Source organism: Saimiri boliviensis, chromosome 4, assembly GCF_048565385.1.
Source record: "Saimiri boliviensis isolate mSaiBol1 chromosome 4, mSaiBol1.pri, whole genome shotgun sequence".
Classification (NCBI taxonomy): domain Eukaryota; kingdom Metazoa; phylum Chordata; class Mammalia; order Primates; family Cebidae; genus Saimiri; species Saimiri boliviensis.
The window spans coordinates 30,428,117-30,452,998 of record NC_133452.1 but is presented as its reverse complement, the minus strand read 5'-3'; the positions used below and the strand labels follow the sequence as shown (position 1 = coordinate 30,452,998).

At 43.7% G+C, this 24,882-nt stretch overlaps 1 protein-coding gene across 1 annotated transcript; it reads right to left on the bottom strand.

The window, feature by feature from the left end:
• Positions 1-12,221: 12,221 nt before the first annotated feature.
• CITED2 (Cbp/p300 interacting transactivator with Glu/Asp rich carboxy-terminal domain 2) lies at positions 12,222-14,649 on the bottom strand. Its single transcript, XM_039467750.2, has 2 exons — positions 14,390-14,649; positions 12,222-13,928 (listed from the first exon to the last, which is right to left on the bottom strand). The coding sequence occupies exon 2, from the start codon at positions 13,918-13,920 to the stop codon at positions 13,099-13,101; it is 822 nt and encodes a 273-aa protein (XP_039323684.1). The 5' UTR covers positions 13,921-13,928; positions 14,390-14,649; the 3' UTR covers positions 12,222-13,098.
• Between the last annotated feature and the right edge of the window lie 10,233 nt (positions 14,650-24,882).

Below are 24,882 nucleotides of genomic sequence, written 5' to 3'. Positions count from 1 at the left end.
CTTTGAGTGATTTATTACATAATTTTAATAGCTATATGTCTTTATTATATGAAGATTTGAAAAAAACTTTAAAAATAATTCCTGTCAATTTCAGCTTAAAATCTATGCCTTGAAACAGAAATTTTAGAAAGGGTCTGCTTAGCTGTTAACTCTTCTGGTGATGGAGTTGCCAGTTTAATATTGACTTCACCCCTGGGTGATTAACTTAAGTGAATTGTGATGATTCCACCCCACGGTAAAACCAATTCCAGTGGCTGGTTGCTTCAGAAACTGGTCCATGACATGATACATGAAGAAAGGGACAGTTCTGCAGAAAGTTTTCCCTTCGCTGCATGTCATGTGAGCTCTGTTCATGCCACCTGTCACCGGTCCAAGGTGAGGCCAACACTGACAACAGCCCAGGAGGGAGATGAGAGAAGCCTGAGTCTCTGTGGACATTACTGATCAGTGAATTACTCACCCCTGACCCTGCCTTTGCCTTCTTGACTTTTGACAGATAATAAATGTTTTTCTCATGGTTTAAGCCAGAATCAGGAGTTCTATTATTTGCAGCTGAAATTTTCTTTCTTTCTTTCTTTTTTTTTTTTTTTTTTTTTTTTTGAGACAGAGTCTTGCTCTGTCACCCAGGCTGGAGTGCAGTGGCCCAATATTAGCTCACCACAACCTCGTCTTCCTGGGTTCAAGTGATTCTCTTCCCTCAGCCTCCTGAGTAGCTGGGATTACAGGCGCACACCACCATGCCCAGCTAACTTTTAGATTTTTAGTAGAGATGGGGTTCACCATGTTGGTCAGACTGTTCTTGAACTCCTGACCTCATGATCTGCCCGCCTTGGCCTCCCAAAGTGCTGGGATTACCGACGTGAACCACCATGCTCGGCCCGAAAATTTCTTTTCTTTTTTTTTTTTTTTGAGAAGGGGTTTCGCTTTTGTTACCCAGGTTGGAGTGCAATGGCACGATCTCGGCTCACCGCAACCTCCGCCCCCTGGGTTCAAGCAATTCTCCTGCCTCAGCCTCCCTAGTAGCTGGGACTACAGGCGTGCACCACCATGCCCAGCTAATTTTTGTATTTTTAGTAGAGACGGGGTTTCACTATGTTGACCAGGATGGTCTCGATCTCTCGACCTCGTGATCCACCCGCCTCGGCCTCCCAAAGTGCTGGGATTACAGGCTTGAGCCACCGCGCCCGGCTGAAAATTTCTTAATAGATGTAATTGCAAAGTAGAAGAGAGAGGCTTATTACCAAATAATTGTAATCCTGTGTACATAATAATACATAATCCATACAAACAGAGGTATTTATAAGGTATAGGGGTGCTGCAAAGTAGGGAGGCATATGAGGAAGCTTCTCAGAGAAGATGCTTGAGGTGAATATTAAAGGACATTTCAGCAAAGGAATGAAGATGAAGAAGTGTCTTTCAGGCAGAGGGAACAGCATGTGCAAGAGCAAGAGTAACAGATGGCCTCAAAATCCCTCAAGTTAGGCAAATTACAAAAGGCATCTTACAAGAACGGTGGGTATGGTGGGTACTAATCAGGAAACCAGGAAGCTGCCCGGGTCACATGTGTCTTCCCTCTCTATCTTGACACAGCGTCAGATGGTCTCTTAGTATCGCTTTGTTCAGAACCTGTGTTCTGCTCTCCTGCTGACTTCTGCAAGCCAGTCTCTCTCTCTGCTCTTCAGTATGAGTGCACGGCTCCCAAAGAACATCGCAGGCTCAATTTTAGAGAATTTCAATAAAAACACCTCCAAGATATGACTATAGTTTCTCTGTCTCTTTGTTGGCACTTTCCAGGCCAGCCAATGTGCTAGCCTTTCCTGACAGCTACTTGCCCACGGTCCGATCTGCTGTATCACTGGGAGACAGGTCATTATGGAATAAACATGGCTGCCCAGATTCACCATTTCAGTTGGCCTGAGCAACAGTATCAAATCTATATTGCAGAACAACTCTTTCTAAAGTTTGAAGCATGGATGGTAGGGGGTAAGTTGGGAGGAGGTAAGACCAGATAGGAAGTTATTGCGGTCTAGACAAGAAATAAAGAAACAGGAGAGGGATGAAAAGAAGAATGATACAAAAAAGGCGAAATTCATGTATTCATTCATTCAACAATATTTATTGAGAATATACAATACAGTGAGCAAAGCAGACAAAAATTCATGTCCTTGTGGAACTTATATTTTAAAGAAGGGACAGTAATCAAGAAATAATTTGAGTAACTAAAATATGTATTATGGGAAATGGTGACAAGTGCTATTCAACTGCTCTTGCTATTTATCCAAATATCCCCCAGATTTACCACTTTATTATGCTCATGGATTCCGTGGATCAGGAATTCAGAGCTGGTGCAAGAGCTTGGTTTTTCTCTGCTCCATAGTGTCTGATACCTAGGGACTCCACAGAGAAGACGCTACAGCTGCTGGCACTCAAAGCACTTGGAGGCAGTTGATAGTGGCTGTCACCTGGGAAAGTTGGCTGCTGCTGGTGGTGGATGCACCTACACATGGCCTTTCCCGGTGGCCTGGCTTCCTCACAGCTTGGCTCTGTCGGGATAGATGGACTTGGAAGAAATGGAGGAGAGTTCTAGATTCCTGGTTTGGATGTCTGCATGAACAGCACTTCCACTAACTGGGAATCAGAACACAGGAAGTGAATGAGAGAAGACTGAATGCAGTCTTGGACATATTCTACCTCAATGTGTATCAGATGTCAGTGTGTGTGTGTGTGTGTGTGTGTGCATGTGCACAGGTGTGTGTGTTCAGTAGTAAGCAGAGCTTGGAGAGACCTGGACTGGAGATCGGGGTTTTGAAATGCTCAAAATCTAGGTGGTATCAGAGCCCTTTAGAAACAGATGGAATTGACTAGTAAGGTGAGTTAAGAAATCTGGCAAACACCAATATTTAAGGTAGGAGCAAAGGGCCTCATATAAGACTTCGAACAGCACTGGCTTGAAAGGTGGGAGAGACAGGAAAAAGGAATGCTTTCAGGGTCAGAAAAAAGTAGAGAAAGGCTTAGGGACCTTCAAATATCTTTCTGAGTGGTGCGCAAAATCTTACCACTCCAAACTTCTTCCTTTAGTTGTAAACGTTATCTCTCTAGAATTTCTCTATTAGGTATAAACGTCCCAGCAGGGCAGAGAACTGAACCACTAATACCTGAGCAAATGAAAGGCAGGAAAGCACTTCAGAAAGGGAAGGGGAGGAAAAGGGGAGAAAACTGGAGGGTTGCTCAAAGCCGTCTTTTGTCCATTTCTTCCTTCCTTTTTTTTTTTTTTTTTTTTTGAGATGGGGTCTCGCTCTGTCACCAGGCTGGAGTGCAGTGGCGCAGTCTCAGCTCCCTACAACCTCTGCCTCCCGGGTTCAAGTGATTCTCCTGCCTCAGCCTCCCAAGTAGTTGGGTCTACAGGCGCCCACCACCAGAGCCGGCTAATTTTCTGTATTTTTAGTAGAGATGGGGTTTCACCGTGCTGGCCAGGATGGTTTTGATCTCCTGAACTAGTGATCCGCCCGCCTTGGCTTCCCAAAGTGCTGGGATTACAGGCGTGGGCCAGCGCCCCCGGCCCCGATTTCCTATTTTTATTAGACTGTAGCGAGGAATGGTGCCTGGGCAGAGAGTATTTGAGTGACCTTGACATATCTTTAATTTTAAGGGTTAAAATAGGTCACATAGGTACAGTGAACAAAGTAGACAAAAATTTATGTTCTCAATACAAACAGGAAATGGTAAGTGGGGATGGGGGCAAGTTATTTAAGGAGATGACGGTCTAGCAGCTCAGAGAAAAGTGTAAATATGAATTTACAGACCTTTAGCTCCACCTAGTGGCTAGGTGACGAACAAATTTTTGTAACATTTTATCATGGTTCTTCAGCTACGTTACTTGTGTCGGTCTATAATTATTTCCTGGATAGTTATGTATTATGATACATAGTTCCTTTTGTTTAATAATTTTCATCTCATCTATTAGTTTGTCATATAGATAAATAATTGATTTCCCAAACAAGTGGAATGTGGTGTTGAAAAGTTGGGGAAGGAGAAATAGATAAATGGATATGGACAATTGCCTCTTAACTGCTTGAAAACTCTTGCGTATCTGCTTATTACACTGTTCAACACATGCTAGCTTCTTCTGATTTAGCATTGTATATAAGATTGCCTCTGAGAAAGTAAATAATACTTACAGTCATGCCAATAATGATGGTAATGATTGTTACCCAGGAAGAGATGTTTGAAGGGAAGAGAGTTCAAATAGTTATAGTTTATTTATGAGGTTGGAAAAGTGAAATTAATCTCTAAGAAAATACAACAGGACCGGGCACAGGGGCTCACACCTGTAATCCCAGCACTTTGGGAGGCTGAGGCAGGTGGGAGGCTGAGGCAGGTGGATCACTTGAGGTCAGGAGTTCGAGACCAGCTTGACCAACATGAAGAAACTCCATCTTGGCCGGGCGCGGTGGCTCAAGACTGTAATCCCAGCACTTTGGGAGGCCGAGGCAGGTGGATCACGAGGTCAAGAGATCGAGACCATCCTGGTCAACATGGTGAAACCCCGTCTCTACTAAAAATACAAAAAATTAGCTGGGCATGGTTGCACATGCCTGTAATCCCAGCTACTCAGAAGGCTGAGGCAGGAGAATTGCCTGAACCCGGGAGGCGGAGGTTGCCGTGAGCCGAGATCGCGCCATTGCACTCCAGCCTGGGTAACAAGACCGAAACTCCGACTCAAAAAAAAAAAAAAAAAAGAAAGAAAAAGAAAAAGAAAAGAAACTCCATCTCTACCAAAAATACAAAATTAGCCTGGCAAAGTGTTGGTGCCTGTAATCCCAGCTACTCTGGAGGCTGAGTCAGGGAATTGCTTCAACTCTGGAGGGGGAGGTTGCAGTAAGCCGAGACTGCGCCATTGCAGGGAAAACGAGCAAAACTCCATCCAGAGAAAGAAGAAAAAGAAAGAAAGAGAGAGAGAGAGAGAGAGAGAGAGAGGGAAAGAAAGAGAGCGGAAGGAAGGAAAAGTAGAAAAAGAAAGAAGGAAAGAAGAGAAAAGAAAATAGAACAGAACCTGAAATAAAGTTACACACTACACACACACACACACACACACACACACACACACACACATAATTTAAACAACTGCATCAGCAAATTTGAAATGTCATGTTCCAGAAATATTTCCTAAAGTGACAAGTTTTTCTAGTATTTGCTTGCAGGCTGATAAATCTCAGTAGCCATAATTTGTGCTCATTATGGCAATGAAAGGGAATATTTACAGAGACAATTCCAAGCTTTGGAAAGTTGACACAATTGGGTCAGGTCTATGGCACATCCACAGGCTCACGGTGAGCTTGGAAAAATAATGGTAACAATGACAGAACAGGTTTTGAGGTGGTCTTATAATATCTCACTCCATCTTTTCAGAGGAGGAGAAATGATAGGAACGGGCTTATGTTTTCTTCATGAGAATTTGAATACAAGATGTATTAATTAAACATCTTCATTTTACTGATGGAGAAACTTGAGTCAACAACGATTAAATTACACAGCTATTTGGTTGCAGAGTTAAGACTAGATCTATGTTTTTTATTCCTGGTCTACTATTCTTTTCAGCACAACTATTAATAGAAGAGCTCTCCACTTCCATAGAAGACCAAAGTAAGAGAAAGTGAGTTTACATCTGCTTCAAGAAAGTTTGGACAGATTGAGGAAGATTAGTTAAGTGTCAAGTAACTAAATACTGTATTTCCTTTATCCTAACAGGTACTTTAAAAAAAACATATTAACATTATGAAATCAGCCTGAATCTTATAATCAATATTAAAATATAATTGCTGGCAAGCAGTGGGGCAAGTTGTAAAGCGGTCAGAATTGTGTGCCAGAATTTAGTAACTAATATTCTCATTTAATAGAGTATGGAATTGGCAGGGGTAAGTTTGGCTTAGTCTCTGAAAGAAACGGTTTATTTTCAGCAATATGGAATTCAATTAAGGAAAAAAACTTAAAATTGCAAGTTAAATCACGAATACTCTTTCATTTGACTTGAAGTGCTAACGAGGTCAAAATGTTAAGAAGGAGAAAGCAGCTCACCGAGATGCTACCCACAGACTTTCAGGGGTCAAACTTAATTTGGAAGAATATTTATACGGAATTTGAAAAAGCATAGATCCAAATCTTGTGAATCCCAAAAAAAGATGGTGTGTGATTGTACGGATAAATACATGTTCTAGTTGTGTTCATGTATTTTAGAACTTGTGTACATGTAATGTAATCGGTATTTTTTTTCTAAATCACTTATTAAATTGATCATTTGACAATCAGTGGCATCTAAGAATAGATGTAATTTGGTTTATTATAGCAGCATTGCCTCTTAGAAGAGGTACTGACTCCGTGGGGCATGGTGGTTCCTGCCTGTAATCCCAGCACTTTGGGAGGCCAAGGTGGGCAGATCACAACGTCTGGAGTTCTAGACTGTCCTGGCCTACTAAAAATACAAAAATTAGCCGGGTGTGGTGGTACACGCCTGTAATCCCAGTTATTCAGGAGGTTGAGGCAGAAGAATTGCTTGAATCCACGAGGCAGAGGTTGCAGAGTTGACATTGCGCCACTGCCTGAGTGACAGAGCAAGATTCTGTCTCAAAAAACAAAAAGGAGCACTGACTCAGAAGCTAGGTCTGTCTGGAAACCACTCTGTTCCTCTGTCTGCCACTGCGTTGTCCTTGAGCAGTTGACTTCCTCTCTAAATGTCAGTTTCCTTACGTAAATTTGGGAGAATGTCGTGAATCTTCCAAGTGTACTATGAGCATTAAATGAGATTATGTATGTAAAGTGCCTACCACAATATCTGTCACATAGTAAATGCTCAACCAAGGTAGACACAAGAAATGTAGGGTCAACAAAAAGATTTGTTAAGAGATGTTGACTGAAGGGTGAATTTCTCCAATTTGATCCCATGCGATCTAAACAGTGTTTCCTACCATTTAAAAATCTCTGCCCTATCAGTCAAGAAGATTTTGAAATGTCTTTCTACATTGTGTTTTACTAAAAGAATGGGCATTAAAACGTCTGTCCCAATACAGTATGGAATATGTCTGTATAAGTTAGTTTTCCTCTCCCTTCTCCCCATTCGGAGAGGTACCTCTACCCAGGTGAGAATCACTGATCCAAAAAATGGTGTCAGAAGGAGATCTTAGAAACATTTAGATATTTAAGTTCGTATTAGGAACAGAACGGTCAGTTCAATCATTTTTCACCTACTGGCCTCATTGTCCTTATGTTTGCTAAACACATCGGGTAAAGAGAAATACATGAAACTGGTCATCGCCTTGCTTATCCTCCTTTCAAGAGTTCTCCAAAATACATGTAACGGGGCCATATTAACAAGGTGATCTACGAATTTGTACGCACGGTTGAAGTGTACTGTATGTTTGTCATTAATGAGATAGCAACTGTTGTGAAGGAAAAAACCCACCCAAACCCAAACCAAAGCCCCAAACCAGTGGGTTACGAGAATAAACCACCACCAGTGACAACAACAAAATTCTATGGCCTAGTGACTAAGGAAATCACAAGACCAAATTTTATACGAGTCCATAGAGAAACCCAAAGAGAAAAGACTCCCAACAGCCTCCAATCCCATTTCCTTCACTGTAGGGTATGTTCATACGAACGGTATTGACAACCTGGAGTTGGCCGACTTTTCCTGATTTTATGCTTTGACTTGCACTCCAGCCTACATTTTGCTCCCCACTCAGCTTTCAAGACTGGACAGGTAGAATTCTTTGGGCATTACTCACTTTTCAAAAGCCACTCGGCTATGCGCATATCTGCTGCAAAGTGTAGCACACTAACCTTGCCTTGCTACAGGCTCCTCCGGAGACAGATTCCCCTGTCAGCTTTGTTCAGCAACCCAAAATGTAATCAAGTAACCACTCTACTGTAGAGGGAAGAAAGGGAAGGATTTCAGGGCTGAGCACAATGGTGATGCCATGGGAAAATTCCAAGAATTCCGTGATCCACGGTCCTCACCCCTGGTTGCACCCCTGTCCCACTAATCTTTCAGATTAGTTCAGCCTAGTGAAAACTAATAACATATAAAGCAAGTAATAATAGTCATCGTCCATCTTTCTTTCATGTGCTTTTTGCTCACTCTGCAAGTCCTGATTTAGCCAAGCTGAATTCTCAAAAAGCCCCACCAACTGCCTCCTGGGGCTGATTCATTTAGTGCTCATTTACGGAAAGGAAGTAACTGATAAGAATCCAGCCGCTAAAAAAGCCATTATTTGTTCATAGATGGTATGGAATGGGTTGGTTAGATAGTTTCTCTTTCTCAAGGATCATGGATTCAATTCCTCAATGAAACACTCTTATTTCTCTTCGCTTTTCTTTCATTGTGTTTACAAATGTCGAAATATGATAGAAACTCACACTAGCCACTCTCAGAAGATTTTTTCATAATTTAGCATTACTTATGAGTTTAATTTCTTCCTGAGAGGGGAAGTTCTTTATTTCAGACGTCTTAATATTTTTCAAAAATGTAGGTGGGTCTTACTACAAGGCGAACTAAAATTGTCGGCAGTATTTGATAGAAAATATTCTGATGATTCCTTTTCCAGTTTAAATTAAAAGTATGGCTACCAGGAAAAAAAAAAAAAAAAGAATCACTTTTCTCCTTGCTGCATAAAAATAGGTCAAGTAATTTAAGCCAGTCCATTGCAATTAAAATTCTGACATTGCCATTGTTCCTTCTATTCTAGAGGGAAAAGACAAACAGAACCCATGATAATAGGGGTTCATTGGCTAAGTCATTTGATGTGCTACCTATTGTTCTTCTGTGGAGGCTCAGCCTCAACCTGCCTGGGAGCGCTGATTTGGATGAGAGCAGTACAGTACCAAACTGATAAATACCAGATCTCAAGCACGAGTTTCTGAAGAGGTGTAATACGGCTTTCATGCTAGCAAAACAATACCATTGCAGAGAAAAAAATTGCCAATGGCATGGGTCCTAAATTCCTTGAATTCTAAATTTATTTATTTTTTGGGGACAATGTTATCTGCCCGGTTTATTTTAAAGTAAATTTTCCTGACTCAATTAGACAGCAACACTCATCCTCATTAAAGATCCTGCAGTCCTTTCACAAGATTAGGGCCCGGTGGCTTGGTCACATTCCAATGTGGATAATTACATTCTGCATTCCTGGATATTTCCCTCCACCTTTCCAACCTCATACCGTCAAATGCATCGTTATCTACCCTTCCTGCAAATCAACAGTCCTGTTGTGGGGTGCAGAGGATTTGCCGTCGCCTCATGGTTTACAGGCTAAAGCATTGGCCCAAACCACTGCTCATTACACTTTTAAAAGAAAATCCCTTAGGTAATGCGTATTTTCAAATAAGAGGCAAATCTCAACGATGCACACTTAATCATAGGTTTAGCTTTTCGGTAAATAAAATATTCGTATTTTATAAAGGATGTTTATTTTGGAATCTTCTTTGGTTAAAAAAATATGTTGCTCGAATATGTGCTGTTTGCTCAAAGGAGAAAACAAAGTCTTCAGAAATGGCAACAAAACAAACAATAAAGAGAAAAACCTCTTGAGGAAATAGCTTTTCATTGACCTTCCAAATAAATTCCACAAGGGGGCGAAAACACCTAATGGTCTGGGGACTGCAAAGTTTATATTTCAGGGCTGGCCACCCATAATAGATTAGTGGATTAATATTTTTCTCTAAAGGATCTGGCCTTTAATGTTGACATCAATTTATAGCCATCCCAGGCGTTTACAGTAGTAAAAGTCATGGAGACCATAAACTTCACAATAGATGTCAGCCTTCTGCTACTAGTGCTCTAGCCCAGCACCCCCATAAACAGTGGTGATTAGGTAACCGTTCTTCAAAGACCCATCCATAGCTCTAACATCTTTATCAGCTCCTGCAAAGATACTGTCACAAGGATTTTATCAGGCACAAGACAGAGGTACACGTTTTTATTAATGTGGACTTGTTTTTCTGACATGTAGCTATGAGGTTGTGCTGTGGCTTATCATTGATCTCTTCTTGAAAAATCAAGCATGGAGTGTCTATTTTTGGGCAAAGCTTAAAGAACAGAAGCTCTCTTGTATCATATTAGAACTTTTTGACAAACAGCCAAGGTACAGAGGTCAAATTTCCCCATATGCTATAAGCAACTTAGTAGGAAGCAAGACCACAAAAGGTTTTGCAAATGTCTGCCAGTAGCCGGGTGATCTAGGTCACTGTACAGGTTTCATTAATCAGGTTGTTCAAACAAGGAGTTATTTTTCTCTGCTTAAGAGACCTGCAGATATCACATAGAATCTGCTCAATTGTTGATCAAGAAAGAGTTTTTAAATGAAACAGAGATCATTCAAGTGAATGGGGGTGGGGGAGCATTTGTATTTGCACTGAAGACAAATTGTGCTTTTTAGCCCAGCTCGTCTGTTTGAGTCCTCTGTTCTGGTAGGGATGGGCTCAAGCTCTAAGAATAGTTCCTCAGGCTCTGCAGCTCCACATACGGGTTCCGGCGTTTGAGCAGCAGGAGGAATTTAGTGACAGAGCAGGTGCTGTGGCTTATTCCCTGGCAGAATAAATGGTGAAGGGTGGTGGCAAGACAATTCTTTTGCTTCTTTATGCAAAAAACAATGCCTTTAATCGCTTTCGTTTTTTCCTGGCACTAGTGAAAAAGGACTGGAATTGCTGGATTAATACGTATGCAAACATATTTTTTCACTTGAACCTCTGGAAAAAATAAAAAAAGAAAAACTTACTGTGAAAATGCTTAGCCAGAAAGATTTACTGCTGATTGCAGATTTAGTATTGACATGTCTTAGCTGAAGAAAACTTCAGCTTTAACTATTAATGTGGAAATCTGGATCAGTTTTTAAAGAGGGGTAAAAAGAGTTTTGGATGATTCAGTATATTTTCAGAAATTATTTATTTGAACATAAATTTAAATAATAAACTGTCAGTTATAGAGGTATTAAAAAAAAAAAAAAACCCAGTGGAGTGTGTACATTTTAATTTTACATGGCCTGCCTTGGAAATAGAATTATAGAATGTAGATCTGAATTCTACTTAAAGCAGCCTTTATGCGCAACTTACTCTCTCAGAATACTTCTAAATACCCACTCCTCCTGATTTCTTATAAAATACGGAATTTAAGATGAGAATCTAAGTCTAAATGTTCTTTTAAAACATTATTTATAAAATTTTTCTCAATCTACATTTTTTACTTCCCCTAGTAAGTTACGTCCAGAAGTCTGCATTCTTTTTTTCTTTAAGGTAGGTGTGTTGCTCTTATAAACATGAGATAAGTCATGAAAACATGAAAGAGAAAACAAGATAAAATTCCTTCTCCTACCTGGGATAACTTGAGATTTTAAAAATATTTCTTTTTCCTTTGCTGGATTATATAAGGCAAAACTTGACACTCACTTAATTGTAGCTGTGGTCTTGGTAAGTCATCTCTCCAGGTAAAATTGAAATTTTTTTAGGTGTTTGTATCCCGTGCATCTAACAGGAAAAGCTCAGAATTCAGGAAAACGGGGCATGCTTGAGAGGGAACATCTTGTAAAGATTGTAATTTGACCTTTGAGTCAACCTGAGTACATTTTAAATATTACAGGACAAAATAGAAAGTCTCAAGGCAGAATTCTGCCCCTTCTTCCTCTTAAAACTATAAACCAGTCAGATACTGTTTCAGAGATTACCCTAGAAAATGTGTACCTATCCTTGGCACTTTTGCTGAGAAAACTCTCATTACTGGAGATAAAGGTAGATTTATATTTAATGCCACCCCCATCAATCAATCAGTATATTATTGTAATCTACCTCCATTTAAGTAGTTGAATCAGGTATAAACAGAAACACTTCATTTTTCCCTCCTGCCCATTGTAAAAGATAATGTTGAGTATTGCAAACCTTTCTAACTCTGGAGTACACTTGAATATGATGGCAATTAAGAAAAAAAAAAGCGCTATGACAACTTTGCAGCTTTTGATTAAAGCACACCAAGAGGCATGTTACAATGATAACAATGAAGCATTATGCCAATTATGTTAAATCCTGCTCTCTGCTTAAGCTCATCATGACCTGTTTTAGTGTCCTGTAATTTATCCTTTGGAATGCTTACTCTCATCAATAAAGTGTTCAGCTCAAAGACGAGGGAAAAAAGGCCACCAAAGGGAACCACCACCCCCAAATGACTTCTAGAAAGCGAGTTATTTCTTAACTTTTTATTGACATTGGCAAATTAAAATAGAATAAATTAACAAGTATTTTTTCAAAAAAATGTTTTGTACAAAAATACTGTCAAAATTTCCTAAAAAGCTTTCAACACAGTAGTATCTTTTCATGTACTGAATATAACTATTAGCACAGTGTCAAAAATGTTGAAGACAGAAACAAAATAAAAATCTGTGAAATGTTTGCCACTGACGACATTCCACACCCTATTATCATCTGTACATACAGGGGGGAGGAGGGAGAGACAGCCAACTTGAAAGTGAACAGTATGACTTTTCCTGATCCAGAACAGTTTGGCCCACATCTGTTTAATCTTCCAGTTTAGCATATTTTAAAAATTAGTCTGTACTCAAATGCATAGTTAAAAAAATGAAGCGAGATGGCAGAGTTTGTGCAGTAATATCTGCCCTTCAAAGTTCATGCAACCAACTAATGCAATTTTTCCTTTCACTCGTAAATCTGAATGCAGTTCAGTCATTTGAAACCATCTACAAAATCCACAAGATTAAGCAGTTTGCCAAGATTAATATCTAACAGTTGAGCACTGAAGAAAGTGAGGGAAAGGAGTAAAAACAAACAACGAAAAAGACCAAGTTAGCTAGATATTTCAACTACATAAGGGAGGTGAATGTCAAGGCTGCAAAAACGAAACAAAAACAGGAAAAAAAAAAAAAAAGTGGCAGCAATTTTTTTTTTAAACCAATTTGTACAAGTTTATAGTTTACTTTGTTTCCAAGTTCTCAAACCTTTCAAGATCTGAAAAGTGAGATACTGTGTCTAAGGGAATGCTTCTTTTAATTCACACCGAAGAAGTTGGGGGGTTTGATTTCTTTTGCCGGGGTTTCGATCGAGTCAACAGCTCACTCTGCTGGGCTGCTGTTTGCACACGAAGTCCGTCATAAAATCAAACTCGTTTTGCCCCAGCCAGAGTTCGGGCAGCTCCTTGATGCGGTCCAAACCCATTTCTATCACCAAGGACATAAGAACTTCCTCGTCGATGAAATCAGTGTCTATGACATTGGGCGGCAGCATTGCAGCAGGGACGTGGGCCACGGAGGCGGGCATGTTGCTGCCGCCGCTGCCGCCGCTGCCGCCGCCGCTGTTGCTGCTGCCCGCGCCGCCGCCCGAGCTGCCGCCCGAGCCGCCGGGGGTGCCGCTGCCGCCGGAGCCTCCGGGGGTGCCGCTGCCGCCGCTGTGCTTGGGGTTGCAATCTCGGAAGTGCTGGTTTGTCCCGTTCATCTGGTGGCCTGCAGCAGGGTGCAAATCCGGCATGTAGTGGTTGTGGGGGTAGGGGTGATGGTTGAAATACTGGTTGTTGAGCTTCTGCAGCTGCATGCTGGCCGGCAGGGAGCCTCCCTGGCTGGCCACCGGGGGGGCCATGAACTGGGAGTTGTTAAACCTGGCCGCGGGGGCCAGTGCGCTCGGGGGGTGCCCTCCGTTCACAGTCCCCGGCCCCATGGCGTGCCTGATGCCGCTCGTGGCATTCATGTTGCCCGCGCCGTAGTGTATGTGCTCGCCCATCAGGGCGTTGAAGGCGTGCTGGGGCTGCTGCTGCTGGTGGTGATGGGGGCTTGGGAACTGCCCCATGCCCATGCGGTGGGCAGGGTGGTGGTGCAGCCCATTGGTGCCGTCGGGGAAGCGCCCGTGGTTCATGGCCATCATATGGTCTGCCATTTCCAGTCCTGGAAGTGAAAAGGACAGACGATGAGACCCGCGCCACACGTGTCGCCCACCACAGCGCACCCCACTGTTGCCCGCCTCTGCTCCCCAAGATTCTCGGGCGCACGTCGGCTGCGAACCACCACCCCCAAGATCCCACTAGCAGACTGTGCACCCGGGCTCGCCACCACGGAGGACCTGCCACTCGAAACACAGCCGGGCACTGCACAAACAGCCCCTTCCCCTGCGATCGGGCGGGGGGACCCGAGCCCACACCCCCCTCTGCTCCCCGAAGTGGCCTAATAAAGGAAGTGCCCCGTCGCCCTGCCGCGAACTTCAGGCATTGAATCAGCCCTCCTCATCCTGTTGTTGCACATCCTGTTGTTATTCCCCAGCTTCGCCTCACGCTCTTCCTCCGGGCAAACCCTGCCCTCGGAGGACTGGGCTGGCAGGAGCCCCGGGCAGCTTCGCCCGTCGCGCTTACCTTCCGTTTTTGCGATTTCTGCTCCGAAGACCGAGGGCGGGATCGTCGGGTCCAGGACCGGCTCAGCAGCACATAGAGGGGGCCTTTCTGGCGTTGCAGGGCGCTTCGCTGTCGCGATGTCGGCGCCGAGGTCTCGCAGCGGCCGCTGGGGCAGATTCGGAGCCGTTCCCTTTGATTTCCCCTCCGCTGCCCTCACAGCTCGGTAGGAGCGCCCGGCAGCTGCCAACAATGAGCTGTGTTTCTTCGGGCTTTGGCCACGGCTAATATAGCATTTCTGAAGGGCGGAGCGAGAACCTCCAGGGCGGGCGGCGCCAAGACGCGGATTCCGGAACGCCACGGACACCTGGACCGGGTCCGGGAGCCGCGTCCCCGCTGCCCGCGGCACGTGCGCAGAGACTGCGGGGCCCGGTGCCGCCCCGTCGCCCCCCGGCTCTGGTTTCTTCCCGGCCCAGAAACGGGAGGTCGGCTCAGCCACCCCCAGGGCAGGGGGGAAGTCCTCCCCGGCCGCCCCGCCCGAAGGCAGCGCCTGCCCGGAGAGGAACGAGGAGAGCTCACCGCCCCCCTCTGGCCGGATCTCCCCACCCCCAGCTCTCTCTGCTCACCTAGCGATCTGTCTGGCCCTCTACGGGAAAAGGGGACTCGCCCAGCGCCCCCGCCCTCCGGAGTGCCCTTCTGCCTCCCCGGCTTTGCAAAAGCTTCCCCAGGCTGCGAAGAATGGCTGTGCTTCCTCCAGTTGGGTTTTAAAGACCCGGACAAATAATGCGCCCTTTCCTGAGCGCGCTTTCCTGGACTGTGCCTTTGTGTTTTCGTAAGAGCAGTGGGTAGACCTACTCTGGATCACCGCGTGTAGGTGCCTTTTTTTTTTTTCCCTTCACTCCTTTCAAGGACAGGAGCTGGGGGCGGGGAGCGGCAGCGGCTGCAGGTGGACCGAGCGCGCTCGCGGGCCCGGCCACCCCAGATCCCGCACCCCGGAAAACTCCAGTCCGCGCTTTTGGGCCCGCCCGCCGCTCCCGGGGTACGTGTGCTTCTGCTAAGTTTGCGTTTGCTGCTTTGGTAGCTTTGGCATCCGAGCTGAGGCGTCTCTGCTCTGTAAACAAACTCAGCGATCCTCGTCCCCAGATCCACCTTTTTGCACATACACAGTTAACTTGCTTCTGCTGTTGCCCTGGATCCGGGAGGTGGGGGTGTGTGCTAACTTGCACAGCCTCCCTCTGGGCTCTGCTTGACGGTTTGGGGTTGATTTAGAAGCAAGCGGGTTTGTAATTAAGAAAATCGAGGGCTGAGTAAGGCTGCTGTTGCTGGAAAAGGAAAACAAATAGATAACATGGTAATCACTTTGTAAATAAAGTCGTTCCGGAGGTGGGCACGTAGCTGCACGTCCCGTATGGCACCACGCGCACACACACGGCTGGGACTCTTCCTTTTCGGTGAAACTGTTCAGTGGGGCAATAGGCGATAATAATAACCTTGCTTCCAGAACGCGGCACACGGAGGCTGGTCGCCCGTTTGGTTCATTGATTTGCAAATAAAATCCTTAACGCAGGTCTGGGCTGCTACCCCGTCGGAGCTCTCTGGCTTTCTCACTTGTGGAAGCCGAGTAGTTTTCCCAACACCATGATGGGGCTGCTCTGAGCTTTTTTATATTGCTCTTTACGTGGTAAAATCGAGTTCAGCGCTCCGAATAAGGACTTCTGGGCAGTTGTTTTTTCATGACTCGATAGCCATTGAGGACTTCCTGCTGCGAAGAGCGAGTCCGCTTCCCCGCCCCCTCGTCGTTTTCCCCCTTCTTGCACACAAGACTTTTTAAGGCCCTATTTCTCGAGGACTGGAAATTCTGATACATTTCTCCGTTCAGGAATTTGCGAAAGAGACGCAATCCTGATTATTTTCGTCTATGAGCCCTCTGTCTTTTCCTAGTGAGGCTTTTTTTTTACATGTTGTTACTTTTTGTCTCTTCTTTCCTCTTGCAGGCTCTCCAGCAAAGCACGTATGCAAATAATGTTTAAACCTTAAAAATATTTTCTTTTTGGAGATACTGGCCCAGGACATATTGCATCGTTAGTTGCAACAATTCCTTATTCTCCTGACCTCCCACCACCTTTACCTGTAGGTCAGGACATGCAGTTGACTGAATCAGAGGCTTGGGTACCTGAAGCGGCCACTTCCTATCAAAAAATAGATTCTAAAATATTGGTCAACCCCAGCCTCAAAAATTGCGGGATTGTTTACTTCCCTTGTTTATACTGCAAGTGTCTTTCGACACAAGGACAGCTTTTGAATGTCTAATCTAAATTCCTCTTGCAACCACTAAGGAAAGGTGCAGCTCCAACCAGCTCCAGTGGTTCTACATACTATTGGGAAATCCCTGGAAAGGTCATCTGCCCATCCCCCGCACCTTAAAGGAGAACAAAATAGCTCTGGGACCAGCTGCTTAGAACATGGTATGCTTCGTTCATTTATTCTCTTCCATCCATTGACTGTGCTCCGAGTGCCAAATGCTTTCTTGGTGCCGGAGATACAAACAAGATAGGAACTCATGGTCACAGGGAGAAAACTGACAAACAGGCCTTGAACACACTATGATAAATACCACAACAACATTGAAGGGAAGGTCTGTGGAGAGCACACAGGAGGGACACCTACTTCTGTCCTGGGGGCATTGAGAAGGCTTTCCGGTGGAGAGGGTGACTAAGTGGAGCCCTCAGGATGAATGAAGTGTGGTCCTGCTAGGAGTAGGGTAGAAAACGTAAGTCTAAGGAGTTAATGCAAAGAATGAGAGAAACAAGGTTGGAGAGATACACAGGGGCTAGATGCCAAGGGCACTGTGTCCTCAAGCTTAGAAATTTTACTGTAGTATTCCAAAGACAATGGGAGGCAGGTAAAAGCTTGTGAAGCCATGAGATAGGAACAAATTTGGGCTTTAGCAAGATCAAAGCAGGGCTGTGGAGAATAGCTAGAGAAAGTAAGACGGGAAACAGAGTCCAGTTAGGGGGCACTTGCTACCCAGGACTCCCAGAAGTCTCATGTAACCAGGGTTTACTCTGTGAACCTGGGTGAGCGAGCGAGTGGTTTGTTTGTGGCCCTCACAGTGCTGGATGGTTGTATTTGTTTCCCAGAGCTGCCATAGCACAGTGCCATTTCGGTTGGTGAAAAAGTCATTGCGATTTTTGCCATTGAAAGTAATGGCGAAAATCATAATTACTTTTGCACCAATCTAATACAAACTTAAGGCTGATCACCCTTCAAACAACAAAGCCTTATTGTCTCACAGTTCTGGAGGCTGGAAATGCAAGACCACGTCGTTGTCGGGGTCGGTTCTGAAGGCCACGAGGGAGAATCTGTTCTGTCTCTTACCTGGTTTTGATGGTTTTCCGGCAATCTTTGGTTCCCTTGAATTGTAGATACGTCGCTTTGATCCCCGCCTTCGTCTTCACAGGACGGTTTCCGCCCCCTCCCTCCCTCCTGTGTGTGTATCTTTGTGTCCAAAGTTCCCCTTTTTACAAGGACTTTAGTCCTTTTGGATTAGGCCTTCTACTGGCCTCATTTTAACTTGATTGCCTCTACAAGCTGCTGACTCCAAAGAAGGTCATATTCTGGAGTCCTGGAGGTTAGAACTCCAACATATCTGCAACATATTTTTGTGGGGACACAATTCCATCCCTAACAGTGGTAAATAAACTGAGTAATACAGGCCGGGCGCGGTGGCTCATGCCTGTAATCCCAGCACTTTGGGAGGCCAAGGCGGGCAGATCACAAGATCAGGAGATCAAGACCATCTGGCTAACACAGTGAAACCCCATCTCTACTAAAAATACAAAAAATTAACTGGGTGTTGTGGCGGGTGCCTGTAGTCCCAGCTACTCCTGAGGCTGAGGCAGGAGAATCGCTTGAATGGGAGGCGGAGGTTGCAGTGAGCCGAGATGACGCCACTGCACTCCAGCCTGGGTGTCAGAGCCAGACTCTGTCTCCAAATAAATAAATAAATAAATAAATAAATAAATGGGTAATACAAGACCCCTGCTACCGACAAAGACAGTTGCCACCTGGAACTCTCTTCGCAGATGTCCTACTGGCCCATATTCTCATTTCTTCATGTCTCTGCTCAAATAGCACCTCAATGAGCTCTGGACTACTCGGCCCAAATAACAGTATCCCTCTTGTTTCCGTGCCCGGCTTTAGGTTACATCTTAGCACGTCTTCCTACCTGACATGCTGCATGGTAAATTGGCTGTTTACTGCCTTCTCCACTAGAATGGCAGCTCCATGAGAGCAGAGACCTAGCCTGGTTGTTCATTCAGTGTCTGAAACAAGTCCTGGCAGATGTTAGACTTTTACTGATTGATGGGTGAATGCATGAATAAAATATGGCATTGGCACTACAGGAACGCCAATGAGGGGTCAGGGAAGACTTTCTGGAGAAGGTTACTTTCAAGGCTGGAGGTAGGCCAGGTGTAGTGGCTCACACCTGTAATCTCAGAACTTTGGGAGGTTGAAGTGGGAGGATCACTTGAGTCCTGGAGTTCAAGACCAACCTGGGCAACATCTTGAGACCCTGTCTCTACAAAATAAAATTAGAAAATGAGCCGGGTGTGGTAGTGCATGCCTGCGGTCCTAGATACTAGGGAGGCTGAGGCAAGAGGATCGCTTAAGCCCAGGAGTTCGAGGTTGCAGTGGGCGACGATCATGCCACTGCACTCCAGCCTCAGCAACAGAGTGAGATCTCCATCCCTTCTAGCCCTGCCCCCCCTCAAAAAAAGGCTGGAGGTAGAAAAATCCAGTGTAAAAGGAGAACCACAGCTTACCTTTGTCTGCATCGTGGCAGCCACTTGGGCAAAACTGTTATCTGCTTGGGAAGATGACTCACCTGGGCATCACTGGCTGCCGAGTAATGGACAAAGGTCCCTGTTGGTGTGAACTTTTGACTGCAGCAAGCTTTTAGAGATTAGTCTCTGGCTTTAGCTAAAACCTGAATTGAGAAAAGGCTGACTGAAAGGCTCAGCTTCAAAAAATATATTGAGGGCCAGGCGCAGTGGCTCATGCCTGTAATCCTAGCACTTTGGGAAGCTGAGGTGGGTAGATCACCTGAGGTCAGGAGTTCAAGACCAGCCTGGCCATAATGGTGAAACCCCATCTTTTAAAAATTAAAAATTAAAAAAATTAAAAAAATATATATATATATATATACATACATATATATTGAAAGAGCTCATACTTGTGTGGTGAGTTGGGGAAGAGGGTAGGGTGAGATTTAGCACTGTATTTCATACTTTATTTAAATTCTTTCAGTTGGGTGCAGTGACTCACGCCTGCAATCACCAGCACTTTAGGAGGCTGAAGAAGGAGAATTGCTTGAGCCCAGGAGTTTGAGACCAGCCTGGGCAACATGGTAAAACCACCGTGTCTACAAAAAACATAAAAATTAGCCGAGTTTGGTGGCGCGTGACTGTAGCCCAGCAACTTGGGAAGCTGGGAAGCTGAGGTGGGAGCATTGCTTGTGCCCGGGAGGTCAAGGTCACAGGTCTACGTCGTGCCACTGCACTCCAGCCTGGGTGACAGAGCAAGATCTTGTCTCAAAAAAAAAAATAAAACCTGGAAAACAAAACAATGAAATGAAACAAAACCCCAAAGCTCACTTAATCCTCAATCTAAGGAGTAGGGATTACTTTCATCACTTTAGTAAGGAGGACTTTGAGTCTCAGAGATTCTTTTAAAAATAAAAATAGGCCAGGCACAGTGGCTCAAGCCTGTAATCCCAGCACTTTGGGAGGCTGAGGCGGGTGGATCACGAGGTCAAGAGATCGAGACCATCCTAGTCAACACGGTGAAACCCCGTCTCTACTAAAAATACAAAAAATTAGCTGGGCATGGTGGCGCGTACCTGTAATCCCAACTACTCAGGAGGCTGAGGCAGGAGAATTGCCTGAACCCAGGAGGCGGAGGTTGCGGTGAGCCGAGATCGCGCCATTGCACTCCAGCCTGGGTAACAAGAGCGAAACTCTCTCAAAAAAAAAAAAATAAAAAAATAAAATAAATAATAAAAAAGGCCGGGCACGGTGGCTCAAGCCTGTAATCCCAGCACTTTGGGAGGCCGAGGTGGGTGGATCACGAGGTCAAGAGATCGAGACCATCCCGGTGAACATGGTGAAACCCCACCTCTACTAAAAATACAAAAGATTTAGCTGGGCATGGTGGCACGTGCCTGTAATCCCAGCTACTCAGGAGGCTGAGGCAGGAGAATTGCCTGAACCCAGGAGGCGGAGGTTGCGGTGAGCCGAGATCGTGCCATTGCACTCCAGCCCGGGTAACAAGAGCGAAACTCCGTCTCAAAAAAAAAAAATAAAATAAAATAAAAATAAATAAATAAATAATAAAAAAAATAAAAACAATGAAAAACATGGCCAGCTCCTCAGAGAGAGAGGAGTAAAAGAGGAGAGAGATAGCCGAGAGTCTGTTAACACAGGATTAATAGTGACAGAGACCCTATGTGCAACCTGGCGTTGTCTGCAAATTGAATAAATAATGTCTTACATGTGGTGTATATGTCAAACTGAGATGTGAATATCACTTTTAAACATGTAGACTTGGTTCTAATTCATAAAATACAAATTCACTTGAAATTATTACCAAACCCACAATAGTTTTTCTGTCTCTAGGTATTTTTTCATTCAAGAGAAATATAGCCATCACCATGTAGAGGTCAGTGAAATGTTTGTATTAAGGGGTCTTCAAATGGGTGAAGTTGGTGGGATAATTCCCACTTGAGAATTTGATTAAAATAAACATTTTAGGTTGTTATTCCTGGAGTGCTTGATTCAGCAGGCTGGGAGAAGGGCCTGAGGAGCTATAAAAGCTCCCAGTTGGTTCTGATATTTAGCTATGTTTGCAAACAGCCAACCTTGTTTACAGGTTGATGACAATGGGGGTCATTCTCACAGGGTTCATGGGGGTATTATGAACCTGGTTCACACTCATAATGTCCAGTTTCCCTGGATTGCCACCCATTTCCTCCCAGCCTCCTGCCCTATCTTTGAAGGCCCGGCTCAGATGACATCTCCTCTTTCAAGCCTCCCCTGATCCCCTAGATGGAAAGAATTCTGGCTCCTAGGTGCTTCCAGGGCAATTTACTCAGATCTTCCTTTATGACCTATTTTGACTTGAGTTATGGGTATCTGAATTCTCCTGTAGCCTTCTCTGTGATGGCAGAGGTTCCCAGGTGAGCTCCAAGGGGCTGCAAAATGGCATGCGCAGAATAAAGTCAACCTTCGACAGATGCCTCTTGACTTACCATGGGGTCATGCTCTGATTAACCCCATTTCTATAGGTTGAAAACATCATCAGTCAAACCATCATAAGCCAGGAGCTCGTGTGTAAGTTTGCTAGGGCTGCCATAACAAAATAATGGACTGGGAGGCTTCAATAACAGAAATGTATTTTCTCACTGTTCTGGAGGCTGGAAGTCCACCGTCCAAGTGTCAGGAAGTCTGATGTCTTCAGAGGCCCCTTTCCTTGGCTTACAGATGACTGTTTCTCCTGTGTCTTCACATGGTCTCTCCTCTGTGCACAGGAAACCCTGTTGTCTCTTTCGTGTGTCCAAATTTCCTCTTCTTATGAGGACATCAGTCAGATTGGTTTAGGACCCCCCCTGTTGTCCTTGTTTTAACTGAATCACCTCTTTAAAGACCTTATCTCTAGTTATGATCACATTCTTGGGTACTGGGAGTTAGCCATCAACAGAGGAATTTTCGTGGGGGTACAATTCAACCTATATAACACATGTCACATATAGATTCTTTTTTAGGTGATTGGCATTTTCTTAGTCTGCACTTTTAACAATAAGCTAGAGAACATTCACATTGGTTTTGAAGTTGGATGAGGTATGTTGGCGAGCAGAAGAAAAATTCAGTGACCTTAAATAATTAGAAAAACACTCTATCAAAACCAAGATTATGTTCAATAAGAAAAACTGCAGAGGCTTCACAGGACCATAACAAATTACATGGGTATTGGATGGGAAATTATTGACTAGATATAACAAGTTCAGCCAAAAATCAAACCAAAACAAAAGTGCGGGTCCTCTGAAGCTATTGGTTGAGTCAGAGGCAGCCATGGAACGCTGTTATTGAAAAGGAAGCAACTTTGGGAGTGTATCAGGAGTGAGAGTCACGTGACAGAGCTGGAAGTAATCCTTTCGTTACACTGGGCTCTTCTGTGAGATCATGGTTGATTTGCAACTTTACCTTTTAATAAAGAGTTACCGAAACCAAAGAAGGTTTATTAAAAAAAAAAAAAAGGAAATATATTTTTAAAGGGATGGGAAATGAGACTTATAATGTCTATTTAATCTGGAGCAGAAAAAGCTGACAGGTGACTTAATCCATATGTTCTGGTCTACATATAGGAAAACTAATATGGTGGATCCTTTCCAGATGTGTTCTTTTTCCACTGAGACAAAGAAAAAAGGAAGGCATTTTTAAAAAGAGAGCTTTATATCAGTGGTTTCCAAATCTGTGTTCTGTAGACATTGTGTATTCTCAGCTTCACTTTTAAGTGCTTTATATATTAAGGGTTACTGTTTGATTTTGTTTTAAAAAACATATTGTTCTGATGTTAAGCAGTTATGAAAACAAATGCCTTGGATAATACATAAAATCATAGAATTCTAGTGTGGGTAGGACTTAAAAACATAATCTTATCCAAACCCCTTCCTTTTCTAGATGAGAAATCTGAGGTCCCGAGAGGTTAAGTGACTTGCTCATAAAGGACTTCCTAACCATCAGGATTTAAAAACACGAGTACGGATTATCAGAGCAGAACAAGTCTTTATGAAGACTTCATTGAAGTGGAATAGAGATGTGTTGAGTGGTTTTTTAGATCAGCATTTCCCAGCTGATTTTTTGTATTATAGGTGGGTAGGATTGCAAAAGACAGTCATAGAGTCTATATGAATTTCTACTTTTAAAACAGTGGGAATTAAAATCATTTAAAAGTAGTTTTCCAGTTCAAAATGGAAGTTTGGGGCTGGGCACAGTGGCTCATGTCTGTAATCCCAGCACTTTGGGAGGCCGAGGCAAGAGGATGGCTTGAGCCCGAGTTCGAGACCAGCCTGGGCAACATGGAAAGACCTTGTTTCTACAAAAAAATACTAAGACCGGGAACGGTGGCTCACGCCTGTAATTCCAGCATTTTGGGAGACCAAGGTGGGCGGATCATGAGATCAGGAGATTGAGACCATCCTGGCTAACACGGTGAAACCCCATCTCTATTAAACATACAAACAATTAGCCAGGCATGGTGGTACACACCTGTAGTCCCAGCAACTCGAGAGGCTGAGGCGGGAGAATCACTTGAACCCAGGAGGTAGAGGTTGTAGTGAGTCGAGATTGTGCCACTGCACTCCAGCAGGGGGACAGAGCAAGACTTGTCTCAAAAAAAAAAAATTAAAAATTAAAATTAGCCAGGCATGTGGCACACTGAGAGGCTGAGGTGTGAGCCCAGGAGATGGAGGCTGCAATGAACTGTGATTGTGCCACTGGACTCCAGCCTTGGTGACAGAACAAGACTCTGTCTCAAAACAACAATATCAAAACAAAACTAACAAGATGGAAGTTTCAGAGTCTCTGAGTTGTGCTGAGTGAGCCCACAGCACAGGTTGTAAACATCGATGACAAGCATTAAGTAACTTAGTTACTTTCTCAGCTAAATACTCCTGTCAGAGTGGTGGTTGCACTATTTAACAACTTTAAGTTGCTTTTAATTCTTTTCCACATAGGTATGTTTTTTAAAGATAGAAGATTAATGGCTCTGAATAAAATAAACCAGTGAGAAACGTAATTGTGAGATAGATATATATATGTGTGTGTGTGTGTATATATATATATACACACACACACACACACACACATTTATTTATTTATTTATTTATTTATTTATTTATTTATTTATTTATTTATATTTTTTGAGACAGGGTCTCACTGTGACATCCATGCTGGAGCACAGTGGTGTGACCACAGCTCATGTAACCTTGAACTCCTGGACTCAAGTGGTCCTCTTGCCTTGGCCTCCCAAAGCGCTGGGATTACAGGCATGACCCATGGTGCCCAGCCAAACTGTGATAATTATTTCAAAACTAACTTGTGATGATGGTCATCTCACCCAGAAGTTACATTCATATCATGAAAACTTTAATATAGCACAAATATGTAGCTCTAGGACTAAAAAATCAATCCAAAAAAAAGAGAAAACATAGTGATGACTACACTCAAATTGTCTGTCAGTTTATTAGAAAGATTCAGCTGCTGTATATAATAATTATGGAAGTATGTTTGCAAATAATAGCCTGAAACTATTCCTCTGATCTCATTACTTACAAACAAAGCACAAACATTATTTTTTAAAATCCCAGTTGATTTTTGTGTACAAAATTCAAAAACTAAAAACATCAGGAAATGAAAGTATTTTGTGCCAATTTGTAATGTCATAATATGTAGTTGTAT

Bases quoted from the DNA above. Each gene is read 5' to 3' on its own strand.
- CITED2 (XM_039467750.2), bottom strand. From the start codon at position 13,920: ATGGCAGACCATATGATGGCCATGAACCACGGGCGCTTCCCCGACGGC.